The sequence below is a fragment of the Salmo salar genome, chromosome 27, assembly GCF_965601325.2.
Source record: "Salmo salar chromosome 27, fSalSal1, whole genome shotgun sequence".
In the NCBI taxonomy this organism is placed as follows: Eukaryota; Metazoa; Chordata; class Actinopteri; order Salmoniformes; family Salmonidae; genus Salmo; species Salmo salar.
In genome coordinates, this window is record NC_138317.1 from 45,136,716 (window position 1) to 45,151,484 (window position 14,769).

The 14,769-nt window shown below is 47.4% G+C and overlaps 1 protein-coding gene across 5 annotated transcripts in view; it reads left to right on the forward strand.

Moving 5' to 3' along the window:
• LOC106589122 (protein FAM91A1) overlaps positions 1-14,769 on the forward strand; it is a 100,588-nt gene that overhangs the window by 62,347 nt on the left and 23,472 nt on the right. For all 5 annotated transcript variants that reach the window (XM_082970263.1, XM_082970264.1, XM_082970266.1 and 2 more), the window contains 5 exons: positions 5,277-5,425; positions 7,024-7,158; positions 7,625-7,738; positions 8,136-8,208; positions 8,442-8,588. In XM_082970263.1, the coding sequence (XP_082826389.1) occupies positions 5,277-5,425; positions 7,024-7,158; positions 7,625-7,738; positions 8,136-8,208; positions 8,442-8,588 (618 nt within the window). The remainder of the gene's footprint in view (positions 1-5,276; positions 5,426-7,023; positions 7,159-7,624; positions 7,739-8,135; positions 8,209-8,441; positions 8,589-14,769) is intronic.

The following is a 14,769-nucleotide window of genomic DNA, read 5'->3' on the forward strand; positions in this document are numbered from 1 at the left end:
GCCTCGGTCCCCATCCAACCTCTCCTCGGTCCCCAACCTCGGTCCCCATCCACCCTCTCCTCGGTCCCCACCCAACTTCTCCATAGACAAACATTTGACAGTAGAATGGCCTTACTGAAGAGCTCAGGGACTTTCAACGTGGCACCGTCATAGGATGATACCTTTCCAACAAGTCAGTTCGTCACATCTAGAGCTGCCCCGGGTCAGCTGTAAGCGCCGTTATTGTGAAGTGGAAACATGTAGGAGCAACAACGGCTCAGCCGCGAAGTGGTAGGTCACACAAGCTCAAAGAACAGGACCGGCGAGTGCTGATGCGCACAGCGCGTAAAAATCGCGTTATCGGTTGCTACACTCACTAATGAGTTCAAAACTGCCTCTGGAAGCTGTTAAGAGAATTTCGTTCTCAATATTCTTAAACTGAACTTTAATTAAACTACTCAGTCTGCAACCCAGAATTTGTAAGATTCTGGTTGAATGAAACAGACTGAGTCCCAGTTTACAATAGTCAAAATGTTTATTCACGAGGGTACTCTGAAGTCCATTATACAAAGACATCCATTTTATACTTCACTTCATATCCTACGCACATACATCCACACAAACAGTAGATATCCTACGCACATACATCCACACAAACAGTAGACATCCTACGCACATACATACACACAAACAGTAGGTGAGTTGTGTGCTACTCCAGAGTTTTCACCTCTGTGTATCACTATCCAGCGCTGTCCGTTCCATTCCCCTGAGATTAGAGAAACCTTGAGAAGTACTCCCTGTCCTATCATAAGTTTCTCAGAGTTCTAGCCAGGTCGAGCCAAACACAGTCTCTATTGTTCTTGGTATTTTCTTCGGCACACACACACATTTATCTCCCTTCCAGTCCAACCTAGTTGGACTTATGTTTAATACTTTAATTATGCATTATACATAAACTGTAATCTCTAATGGTATAGTTTCAGGGTAGAATTATTTAATCATTATCTTTAAACATATAAAATCTTTTATCAGAAGCAAGGTCAGCACAAGAACTGTTCGTCGGGAGCTTCATGAAATGGCTTTCCATGGCTGATCATCCGCTCACAAGCCTAAGATCACCATGCGCAATGCCAAGCGTCGGCTGGAGTGATGTAAAGCTCGCCGCCATTGGGCTCTGGAGCAGTGGTAACGCGTTCTCTGGAGTGATGAACCATCTGGCAGTCCGACTGACGAATCTGGGTTTGGCGAATGCCAGGAGAACGTTACCTGCCCGAATGCATATTGCCAACTGTAAAGTTTGGTGGAGGAGATAGTGTTCTGGGGCTGTTTTTCATTGTTCGGGCCCCTTAGTTCCAGTGAAGTGAAATCTTAACGCTACAGCATACAATGACATTCTAGATGATTCTGTGCTTCCAACTTTGTGCCAACAGTTTGGGGAAGGCCCTTTCCTGTTTCAGCATGACAATGCCCCCTTGCACAAAGTGAGGTCCATACAGAAGTGGTTTGTCGAGATCGATGTGGAAGAACTTGACTGGCCTGCACAGAGCCCTGACCTCAACCCCATCGAACACCTTTGGAAAGCCAACTGCGTGCCAGGCCTAATCGCCCAACATCAGTGTCCAACCTCACTAATGTTCTTGTGGCTGAATGGAAGCAAGTCCCCGCAGCATTGTTCCAACATCTAGTGGAAAGCCTTTCCCAGAAGAGTGGAGGCTGTTATAGCAGAAAATTGGGGACCAATTCCATATTAATGCCCATGATTTTGGAATGAGATGTTCGACGAGCAGGTGTCCACATACTTTTGGCCATGCAGTGTATGTAGGTTACATGTACGCTTAACTAGGAATAAGTAACAGATAATTAACAGTAGCAGCAGCGTATGTGATGAGTCAAAAAAAAGTGCAAAAAAGGTCAATGCAGATAGTTAAATAGTTAACCAATAGCTACCCGGACTAACAATTTAGCAGTCTTATGGCTTGGATGTAGAAGCTGTTCAGGGTCCTGTTGGTTCCAGAATTGCTGCATCGGTACCGCTTGCCACGCAGTAGTAAAGAGAACAGTTTATGACTTGGGTGTCTGGAGTCTTTAACTTTTCTCTGACACCGCCTGGTACAGAGGTCCTGAATGCAGAGAGCTTGGCCCCCAGTGATGTACTGGGGCCGTACACACTACCCTCTATTATAGCGCCTTGTGGTCGGATGCTGAGCAATTGCCATTCCAAGTGATACAGTCAGTCAAGATGCTCTCAATGGTGCAGCTGTATAACTTTTTGAGGATCTGAGGTCCCATGCCAACCCTTTTCAGCCTCCTGATGGGGATTGGGCGTTGTCGTGCCCTCTTCATGACTGTGTTGGTGTGTGTGATAGAGCCATAGTGATGTGGACACTGAGGAACATGAAGCTCTCGAGATACAAGTTTTGATTATACTTACCATAATATATGTTTGTAAAATTACCATAAAGAATCCCAGGATGATTGAGTGTCTATATAGCTGTACCATGATATTTGCACTGCGACTAAAACTTCCCTCTAACCCATGTTTGGTTGTTGTCCCAGTAACCTGGCAGACCACCCCTGTTCACCTGGATCCTTGGGCCTTTGAGAGACCTATCCTTTGAAAAGAGCTCTTAGTGCAAACTACAGTACAGAAGCAGTTTAACAGCCAAAAGCATTACCATGGCCTCAGTTGTATTGTATCTAGTTATAAAATATATATATACACATTTATACATATACATATACATATTTATATACAGTACCGGTGAAAAGTTTGTACACACCTACTCATTCAAGGGTTTTTCTTTGTTTTTTACTATTTTCTACATTGTAGAATAATAGTAAAAAGATCAACTATGAAATAACACATGGAATCATGTAGTAACCAAATAAGTGTTAAACAAATCAAAATATATGTTCTATTTTAGTTCCTTTTAAGTAGCCACCCTTTGCCTTGATGACTGTTTTGCACACTCTTACCGGGCAGTGCAGTTGCCATACCAAGCAGGATGCTCTCAATTGTACATCTGTAAAAGTTTGTGAGGGTTTTAGGTGCCAAGCCAAATTTCTTTTTCAGTTTCAGTTTGTCAGTGGTGTGTACGCTGAGGAACTTGAAGCTTTCCACCTTCTCCACTGTGGTCCCTGTCGATGTGGATAGGGCAGTGCTCTCTCTGCTGTTTCCTGAAGTCCAAGATCATCTCCTTTGTTTTGTTGATGTTGAGTGAGAGGTATTTTTCTGGCACCACACTCCAAGAGCCCGCAACTCCTCCCCTTGTCGTTGTTGGTAATCAAGCTGACTACTGTTGTGTTGTCTGCAAACTTGATTGAGTTGGAGGTGTGCTTGGCCATGCAGTCATGGGTGAACAGGGAGTACAGGAGGGGGCTGAGCAATCACCCTTATGGAGCCCCAGTGTTGAGGATGAGCGAAGTGGAGGTGTTGTTTCCTACCTTCACCACCTGGGGGCGGCTCGTCAGGAAGTCCAGGACCCAGTTGCACAGGGTGGGGTTCAGACCCAGGGCCTCGAGTTGAATGCTGAGCTATAGTCAATGAACAGCATTCTTACATAGGTATTCCTCTTGTCCAGATGGGATAGGGCAGTGTGCAGTGTGATGGTGATTGCATCGTCTGTGGATCTATTGGGGCGGTATACACTTCCTGATTAACTCATTTACCGTATCCATGTATTTGTCAATGTTATTCTCGGAGGCTACCCGGAACATATCCCAGTCCGTGTGATCAAAACAATCTTGAAGCGTGGATTCCAATTGATCAGACCAGCGTTGAATAGTCCTTAGCACGGGTCCTTCCTGTTTGAGTTTCTGCCCATAGGAAAGGGAGGAGCAAAATGGAGTCGTGATCTGATTTGCCAAAAGGAGGGCGGGGGAGGGCCTTGTAGGCATCCCGGAAGTTGGAGTAGCAGTGGTCCAGTGTTTTAGCAGCGTGAGTACTACAGTCGATATGTTGATAGAACTTCGGCATCCTTTTTCCAAAAATGTGCTTTGTTTAAATCCCCAGCTACAATAAATAGCCTCAGGATATGTGGTTTCCAGTTTGCATAAAGTCCAGTGAAATTCTTTGAGGGCCATCGTGGTATCCGGCTTGAGGAGGGATATACACTGCCGTGACTATAACAGAAGAAAATTATCTTGGGAGATAATAAGGCCGGCATTTGATTGTGAGGTATTCTAGGTCGGGTGAACAAAATGGCATGAGTTCTTGTATGTTGTTACAATTACACCATGAGTCGTTAATTATGAAACATACACCCCCGCCATTCTTCTTCCCGGAGAGATATTTATTCCTGTCTGCGCGATGAACTGACCAACTGGTTGGACCGACTCAGACAGTATATCCCGAGAGAGCCATGTTTCTGTGAAACAGAGTGTGTTAAAATCCCTGATGTCTCTCTGGAAAGAAACCCTGAGCTTGTCAACTTTATTATCCAGAGACTGAACATTGGCGAGTAATATCCTCGGAAGCGGTGGGTGGTGTCCGCGCCTCCTAAGTCGGACTAGAAGACCACTCCGAGTACCTCTCCTCCGCTGCCGTTGTTTTGGGTTGGCTTCTGGAATCGGTTCAATTGCCCCGGGGGGGGGAGGGGGGGGGGGGGTACGAACAAAGGATCCGCTCCGGGAAAGTCGTATTCCTGGTCACGATGCTTTTAATGCTGGTGATTTACCACAGCTCTGATATCCAATAGTTCTTTCCGGGAGTATGTAATAACACAAAATATTTTCTAGGCTAACAATGTAAGAAATAATATATAATAATATAATATATAAAAAAAATATCAAAATACTGCAGTTATCTAAGAGCTAGAAGCGAGGCAGCCCTTTCTGTTGGCACCATTTTGTGTAATACAGTGAACGTCCCACACCTTAATGTGATGTTATATGTTGACAATTATTAGAACATAGTCTAGTGCTTTTGCTGTTCGTTACTCATCTTGTTGGCCGACGAAAAGTTAATGTGGACAGTTCTTCTAACATATTCAATATGCGCCTCGGAAGACGATAAGAAGGGACGTGCTCCGCTGCCTCCCCGATGTGTCGGTCTTCGCTAGTAGCCTACTTCGGGGCTGCACTGCCTGTCAGAAGGACACGGGCATTGGCTAATAAGAATTGAGATATCTGAGAGAGCAGTATGAGCTTCGGAGCAGGGAATTACATTTTTATATTCAGCCCAAGGGACAATGGCCACTTTGGCCGCACGGCATGGATTTGTTTTTAGGAGGCATTACGACCATGGCCATCGATGCCGCCGAATCTGATTGATCCATGTGTGATTGATTCCCCCACAGGCCTCCCCCTGGACATGCTCCGTTGTGAGAGTCTGCTGGGTTTAGACCAGGCCACCTGCAGCCGTGTCCTCAACAAGAACTACAAACTACTGGTCTCCATGGCACCGCTCAGCAACGAGATACGGCCAATCAGCAGCTGCACACCTCAGGTACACACTGGTCACACCTTCACAGCCCCTCCTCTCACCACCCCATCTGTCTCTGACTGGAGCCTGTTGAGAGTGTGTGTGTGTGTGTGTGTGTGTGTGTGTGTGTGTGTGTGTGTGTGTGTGTGTGTGTGTGTGTGTGTGTGTGTGTGTGTGTGTGTGTGTGTGTGTGTGTGTGTGTGTGTGTGTGTGTTTGCACAAGTCACCATGCTCTAAGACTGCTCCAGACCCCACAACAGGTCTGGGGATTCACACTCATTCAGACTAGAAAGCTGTTTGTCCTGGACAGACTACAGTCTTCATCTCCTGGCTGGGGTCTGACTGACAGGGAGAACAGAGAACTATACATCTAGATATATTTAGTTGTATCCCCATTAGCTCTTTCTGAAGCAGCAGCTACTTGTCCTGGGGTCCACACAAAACACAACACGTAACAAAACACTAATAGATAAGTACAGTCACACACATTTTAAATACAACAACATACAAACAATACAACAACAAAATATAGTGTGTGTGTGTGTGTGTGTGTGTGTGTGTGTGTGTGTGTGTGTGTGTGTGTGTGTGTGTGTGTGTGTGTGTGTGTGTGTGTGTGTGTCCTATACAATTATACAACTACAGGCTGACTTGTGTTGTCTGCCTCTCTCCAGCCCTGTAGTCTGGGTTGGATCAATCTCAGCGTACAGACACAGAGAAAAACAGGCTAACTTGTCTTTCTGTTCATTCATGGTGTTGTGTTACCAAGCCTCTCTCTGACTAACAGGACATGTTAGGAGGGTAGATCAGCCGCAGTCAGGAGGGTGGATCAGCCGCGGTCAGGAGGGTGGATCAGCCGCGGTCAGGAGGGTGGATCAGCCGCGGTCAGGAGGGTGGATCAGCCGCGGTCAGGGGGGTGGATCAGCCGCGGTCAGGGGGGTGGATCAGCACCGGTCAGGAGGGTGGATCAGCACCGGTCAGGAGGGTGGATCAGCCACGGTCAGGGGGGTGGATCAGCCGCGGTCAGGAGGGTGGATCAGCCGCGGTCAGGAGGGTGGATCAGCACCAGTCAGGAGGGTGGATCAGCCACGGTCAGGGGGGTGGATCAGCCGCGGTCAGGAGGGTGGATCAGCACCAGTCAGGAGGGTGGATCTGCACCAGTCAGGAGGGTGGATCAGCACCAGTCAGGAGGGTGGATCAGCCACGGTCAGGGGGGTGGATCAGCCGCGGTCAGGGGGGTGGATCAGCCACGGTCAGGAGGGTGGATCAGCACCAGTCAGGAGGGTGGATCAGCACCAGTCAGGAGGGTGGATCAGCACCAGTCAGGAGGGTGGATCAGCACCAGTCAGGAGGGTGGATCAGCACCAGTCAGGAGGGTGGATCAGCACCAGTCAGGAGGGTGGATCAGGCTGTTTTCTATCAGGATTTTAAAATTCTTGTAAATTCAATCAACTTTGTTGGTTGATGGATTGAATTGAACACTGAGTTGACCCCAACCTTGGCTGGGATCCAGCTAATCAGACTGATGGAATGGTACATAAAGTAGTATGTGCTTTTTTTCTGTCCCTATTCAAATCAACCATACATTCATCAATGAATAAATGTTATTGTTGTTCCCCCTGCAGCACATTGGGCCAGCCATCCCAGAGGTGAGCTCCATCTGGTTCAAGCTCTACCTGTACCATGTGACCGGCCAGGGTCCTCCCTCCCTGCTGCTGTCCAAGGGCTCCAGGCTCCGGAAACTACCGGACATCTTCCAGGTCAGTCTATAGAAACTACCGGACATCTTCCAGGTCAGTCTATAGAAACTACCGGACTTCTTCCAGGTCAGTCTGTAGAAACTACCGGACATCTTCCAGGTCAGTCTGTAGAAACTACCGGACATCTTCCAGGTCAGTCTGTAGAAACTACCGGACATCTTCCAGGTCAGTCTGTAGAAACTACCGGACATCTTCCAGGTCAGTTTTAACTGTCCAATATTCTGTGGACTGGTTTCACAGACATACATTAATCTTTGTCTTGGACTAAAAATATAATTCAATGGAGGACTTCCGTCTTAGTCTAGGATTTGGCTTTATCTGGGAAACCGCTGGTCCTTGCTGTTTAGCCTTCGAGCTACTACCTGTCATCAGAAAGACAAACTCCAGTAAACCAATTATTGCATCAAAATACAATTTCTCTGGTTGTGAGGATCCCTGGTGATTAATGATGTTGTTTGAGTTCCAGGTCTATGACAGGTTGCTCATCACTTCCTGGGGTCACGACCCAGGTGTGGTACCTTCGTCTAACGTGCTGGCCATGCTCAATGACGCCCTCACACACTCCGCTGTACTCATACAGGTAAGAGACACACACACACACACACACACACACACACACACACACACACACACACACACACACACACACACACACACACACACACACACACACACACACACACACCCGAGTGGCGCAGCTGTATAAGGCACTGCATCTCAGTGCTAGAGGCGTCACTACAGACACCCTGGTTCGATTCCAGGCTGTATCACAACCGGCCGTGATCGGGAGTCCCATAGGGCGTCGCAGAATTGGCCCAGCGTTGTCTGGGTTTGGCCGGTGTAGGCAGTGATTGTAAATAAAAATTTGTTTTTCACTGACTTGCCTAGTTAAATAAAGGTTAAATAAATTTAAAAAAAATACATAATTTAAACACACACACACACAGACTCTAACGTAAGTCTCTCTGGGTCCACAGGGCCATGGGCTGCAGGGTCATGGAGAGACCGTTCACGTCCCCTTCCCGTTTGACCAGGAGGATCTCAAAGGAGGTAGCTGGTTCTTTAGCTGCTGTATTTGATGCGCTGCTATCTATCTGAGCCTGCAGAACTGACGATAGTTTCAGATAATCAAGTCAGAGACCTGTTGCTTTCTCGAGCCCCTTCTTCTTTTTGAATTTGGTTGACTACAAGAAGTGACACGTTAGAATGTATCACATGTAAGAGTTGATATACAAATCTTTCTGCGTAAACCTAATTTAACCTTTTCTGCCTCTTCCTCCCAGAATTCTCCTCCTCCAACATGTGTGTCCACAAGGCCCTGCTACTGCTGAGGGAGAAGGTGGATGTGGAGCACCAGTGTGGCTACATCACCATGCTCAACCCCAACAACAGGCACCGCAGGAGGGCCAGCGAGAGCTCCGATGGCAGGGGTGAGTGGAGGATAGCGGGGCGAGGTGGGTATTGGTGCAGGGTGGGAGTAGGTCTGATGGCAGGTGGGTAACAGTGACAGGGTAGTGTGGACAGGAGGAATGTTACTGTCTCTTTTCAGTGACATTTACCAAGGCGTTGATGCACTAACTATCTGCTAAGCAGCACCTGGCTAGGAAAAACTCAGGTGGATGGGAAAGACTCCTGGCCCTGAAGAAGCAGGAGACCCATAACTAATGAGGAGGGCAGTCTGGTTGGCATCCTGGGTTCTGCTCCAGCCAACTCTGTCTGCAGCCAACATGGAGCTTCTTGGACAAAGCAGAGACAGAATGACAACAAAGCTACAAATGGACAACGTTCCTCTGGCTCACTGGCACGTTTCAAATGGCACTCTATTCCCTATATAGTGCACTTCCCTGTTCCCTATATAGTGCACTACTTTAGACCAGGAGTTCTACTAAGCTATATGGAATTATTTTAAGAATGTCAAACCCAGGATCATTTATCCATTTGATTATGAATTTTAAGAGCCCTCGAAGTATAAAAAAAAAAATATTTGATGAAAAATTGAATTTTGTCTATTAGCCCATACAAATGCATTGAATAACAGATATTATGGGCACTGAACTATCTTAATATATACTTCCCTTCATTTTTTTTAACTGGTACCGGGGGACCTTCAGAGGAGTCTTGTGATTTTTGTGGGCGTCCTACCGCAAAACGTTCAACGTGTTCGTGCAAGTCTCACCTTTCCACATTAGTGTGTTGCCCACACTGTTGGGACGCTACAGACAGAAGTTGGCAGGTCAGCTGTGCAGACTTCCGACGAGTCCCAGGACACTTCCGACGAGTCCCAGGACACTTGTGGGGGTCATAGAGCAAAACAGAGAACACCGTCGTGTTCGCGGGAGTCTCATCTTTCCATAGAGGGGCCAAATCGTTCGTTCGCTACAGACGTTTTCGCGAGAAGACTGATTTTCGGGATGTCTCATGTTTCTGACAAACACCGCTCTAGCTCTGCCACCTTTCACCAGAAGTGCGACATTGGCGTATGCGGCGCATCCAATGCAAAAAAAACAACAGCCATCAGTCTGGTTTAATGGTGTTAAGGTACCAGTGAGGTAACGATAGCCATCAGTCTGGTTTAATGGTGTTAAGGTACCAGTACCGGTAACGATAGCCATCAGTCTGGTTTAATGGTGTTAAGGTACCAGTACCGGTAACGATAGCCATCAGTCTGGTTTAATGGTGTTAAGGTACCAGTACCGGTAACGATAGCCATCAGTCTGGTTTAATGGTGTTAAGGTACCAGTACCGGTAACGATAGCCATCAGTCTGGTTTAATTGCAGCGTTCCTGTTGCTAATTGTTTCTCTCATCATCATGATGATCTTTGCTAATAGTAACATGTCACCACAGCCTCCTTCCTCTTACCTACAAAAGATTGCGTTAAATATGTATTATAAAATTGTAAAGGGATGAGTTAACAATTGTGTGATTTGCCAATTTGAATTTGACTGTCTGAATAGGTTATATAAGAGGCGCATGTGTGTACCGATAGGACGCATGGGGTGTCAGTAGCTCCGTTTTGGACCGACAAACTGTGGTTCTATGTAGAAACCAGACCAACATATCCCCAAGCAGCTGGGAGAGTGTGAGCGATCAGTTATGTACAACAGCGAACCAATCAGTTAGTAAAGTGGTGCGGCGACACAAATCTAACAAGCCATGACTTCCCTCAGCGGAAAAGACAAGGAACAACTTGGAGATGCAAGCGAGAGTAATGAACAGTTAAATACTATCAAGGAAAACATAGCTAAAATGCTCTCAATGCACACCAAACAAACAAACTGTTATTATAGAAGTAGATTCGTCAAAAAAGAAGGTAGAAGCTATTGTGTCAGATGCACAAACAAGGCATGTGCATGAATGAACAAGACAACAAAATGTACCTTTTGGAAACAAAGCTGCAAACTTTAGAAGATGAATTGGACCAGCAAGATAACAGAATGAGACGAAACATGAGAATATTGTCCTTCCCGGAAGACGAGCAAAAAGTAGATCTTTCCAGCTACGTTGTCAAACTAATGTCAGAGGAACTTGACGTGGGTATATCACCAGAAGATCTGAAACGATGCCATCGGATCGGGGTGAAACAGAGGAACGCTAAATACCCACGCATGGTAATCTTCAAACTGTGGAACTATCAGATCAAAATAAACATGAGGGCACAGGGTAGAAAGGAGATCAAAATCCACGGCCGGTCCATTCTATTCATCCAGGACCTGTCTGCTAAGCTGAGAGAGGGACACAAAGAATACATTCCAATCAGACATTCACTGGAGGAAAAAGGAATTAAGTCTCAACTCCGCTTCCCGGCAGTGCTGTGGGTATGGAAGGTAACGCGCATGATGGAATTCAGAAGTGTCAATGAAGCTCTAATCAAGCTACAAGAAACCTTTCCTGTTGAAGGAGAACCCCCTGCTCTGAGAAGAGGATGAAGTAGGAAACAATGATGTGCGCACTACAGTCTTGGCCAAAGGTTTTGAGAATGACACAAATATACATTTTCACAAAGTCTGCTGCCTCAGTTTGTATGATGGCAATTTGCATATACTCCAGAATGTTATGAAGAGTGTTCAGATGAATTGCAATTAATTGCAAAGTCCCTCTTTGCCATGCAAATGAACTGAATCCCTCCAAAAAACATTTCCACTGCATTTCAGCCCTGCCACAAAAGGACCAGCTTTTTGTGTGGGAGTGTATATGAATGGGAGTGTGAGGGAAGAGTGAAGGATGGTGAATGTGTAGTAGGGTGGGAGAGAATGGGTGTGTGGATGCGTAGGGTATATGATGGGTGGGAATGGATGAGAAAGTTGATGGATGGATGGAAGTGTGTCTGAGAGGTAGGGAGGGGTAGGAAAAGATAGAAGGTTGGCACAAGCTTGGCTCCGGTGGGCAAGGATGGGCGGTTGGGACAAGCTTGGCTCCAGTTGGTATGGGTGGGCAAGGTTGGGAGGTTGGGACAAGCTTGGCTCTGTTGGGCAAGGATGGGAGGTTGGGACAAGCTTGGCTCCAGTGGGTATGGGTGGGCAAGGATGGGAGGTTGGGACAAGCTTGGCTCCAGTGGGTATGGGTGGGCAAGGATGGGAGGTTGGGACAAGCTTGGCTCCAGTGGGTATGGGTGGGCAAGGTTGGGAGGTTGGGACAAGCTTGGCTCTGTTGGGCAAGGATGGGAGGTTGGGACAAGCTTGGCTCCAGTGGGTATGGGTGGGCAAGGATGGGAGGTTGGGACAAGATTGGCTCCAGTGGGTATGGGTGGGCAAGGATGGGAGGTTGGGACAAGCTTGGCTCTGTTGGGCAAGGATGGGAGGTTGGGACAAGATTGGCTCTAGTGGGTTTGGGTGGGCAAGGATGGGAGGTTGGGACAAGCTTGGCTCCGGTGGGCAAGGATGGGAGGTTGGGACAAGCTTGGCTCTGTTGGGCAAGGATGGGAGGTTGGGACAAGATTGGCTCTAGTGGGTAAGGATGGGAGGTTGGGACAAGCTTGGCTCCGGTGGGCAAGGATGGGAGGTTGGGACAAGCTTGGCTGGGGTGGGCAAGGATGGGAGGTTGGGACAAGCTTGGCTCTGCTGGGTAAGGATGGGAGGTTGGGACAAGCTTGGCTCCGGTGGGTAAGGATGGGAGGTTGGGACAAGCTTGGCTGGGGTGGGCAAGGATGGGAGGTTGGGACAAGCTTGGCTCCAGTGGGTATGGGTGGGCAAGGATGGGAGGTTGGGACAAGATTGGCTGGGGTGGGGTTAAGGGGGAGAGAACTGTGAGGGGAGGTGGAGAGGGATGGGTTTGGCTTGGGAGAGAGAATGAAGGATTTAAAGCTGCAATATGTAACTTTTTGGGTGACCCGACAAAATTAACATAGAAATGTTGAGTTATAGATCTGTCATTCTCATTGAAAGCGAGTTTAAGAAGCGGTATACTTGTTCTATGTGCTCAATTTCTATGCTTCCCGTTTAGATTTTGTGTTTTTTAATGTAGGTTTTGTACACCAGCTTCAAACAGCTGACAATACAAATACATTGTTTACGGTCATGATATTTCATGGCGGTTTAGATGGTACAATGATTCTCTACACAATGACAGCTTGTCTTGTCACGCAAACTGAAATTAGGCGAACTATTCGAATTTTAACAACCAGGAAATTGAGGAGCGATTTCTGCATTTTGCACCTTTAATTGTATTTATTTTTGTGACTTGCAAACCTGCTGTAAAATGAATCAGAGTTGTGGCCAGATTAGGAGAGGATGATGAGTCATTATAGTTTGTCATTGTACTGTAGCTAAGACTTAATGGTGGTTATTGGTAAGAGGGGCTCTATCCGAGAGATTGGGCAGGGTGACTTCTGACCTCCCTATCCAACAGGGATGACCCAGTATAGATACCCATTTTCAATCAAATCAAATGTATTTATATAGCCCTTCTTACATCAGCTGATATCTCAAAGTGCTGTACAGAAACCCAGCCTAAAACCCCAAACAGCAAGCAATGCAGGTGTAGAAGCACGGTGGCTAGGAAAAAACTCCCTAGAAAGGCCAAAACCATGATGTAGACCGTGGCTTGCTTCTGTATCCCAACCAGGGTGCGGGAGAGCTCATCCGGAACGGTGTTGCACTGTCCTTTTCTGTCGGTGATATGGAAGTCATACTCCTGTAGTCTGATCATCCATTTTGCCGGTCTTGAATTGGATGGTTGAATACCCAGACCAGGGCTTAGTGTTCAGTAATGACCTCGAACGTCCTCCCTTCAAGGAAAGACAGCCACTTTTCCACCGCCCAAATTACCTGCTAGGCACTCTCGCTCAGAGACAGAGTAATTCTTCTCAGCATAGTTCAGCAGTCTTGATCCAGAGGCGATAACTCACTCACCGCCATTATTCTCTTGTGTCAAAACAGCACCAAGTCCGATGTCACTGGAATCTGTTCGTACTTTAAAGGCCAGGTAGAAGTCTAGGGGGAGAGGAGCGCTGGTGCTTAACCCTAACCCTAACCCTCCTTCAAGTCCTCAAGCCTTCTGGCATTCTGATGCCCAAGACACATCATTCTTCTTCAGAGTATTGAGGGGAGCAGAGTGGTCTGCGTAGTGAGGGATGAAACAATGATACCATCCTGTCATACCTAGAAACGTCTCCACGTCCTTGACTGACTGAGGTGTTGGAAAGCCTCAACCTTTTTTTTTTTTTTACCACATGTCACGATGCCCTCAGTGGACACCACATGTCACGATGCCCTCAGTGGACACCACATGTCACGATGCCCTCAGTGGACACCACATGTCACGATGCCCTCAGTGGACACCACATGTCACGATGCCCTCAGTGGACACCACATGTCACGATGCCCTCAGTGGACACCACATGTCACGATGCCCTCAGTGGACACCACATGTCACGATGCCCTCAGTGGACACCACATGTCACGATGCCCTCAGTGGACACCACATGTCACGATGCCCTCAGTGGACACCACATGTCACGATGCCCTCAGTGGACACCACATGTCACGATGCCCTCAGTGGACACCACATGTCACGATGCCCTCAGTGGACACCACATGTCACGATGCCCTCAGTGGACACCACATGTCACGATGCCCTCAGTGGACACCACATGTCACGATGCCCTCAGTGGACACCACATGGCCTAAGAAGGAAACGCTCCTCTGGTTACACTTCTTCTGGTTCACCGTGAGCTCGGCTTTGTGCAACCTGCTGAACACAGCTGTCAGGTTTTCCAGGTGTCGTTGCTTTGAGCGGGAGTACACCACAATGTCATCAATGTACACAAAGCAACACTTCCCCCTTCACATCTTCAAGGGGCTATTCCCATAAGCCTTTGGAACGATGTTCCAGCATTTTTTCAAACCGAAAGGAAGAATGAGAAACTCCAATGAGGCCCCTGGAGTAATAAATGGTGTCTTCAGGACGCCGGCAGGGTCCATGCCACTGGACAGTATCCACTCTTGAGGTTGATAGTGCTGAACACTGTTGTAAGGACTCCAGTATTTCCTTCAATTTGAGGCATGGGGTAGTCGTCAAGAGGGGTCTTCGCATTGAAGACTCTGTAATCGACGCAAAACCTTGTTGCTCCATCCTTTTTCTTCACAAGCGCTACAGTTGAGGCCCAGGGGGA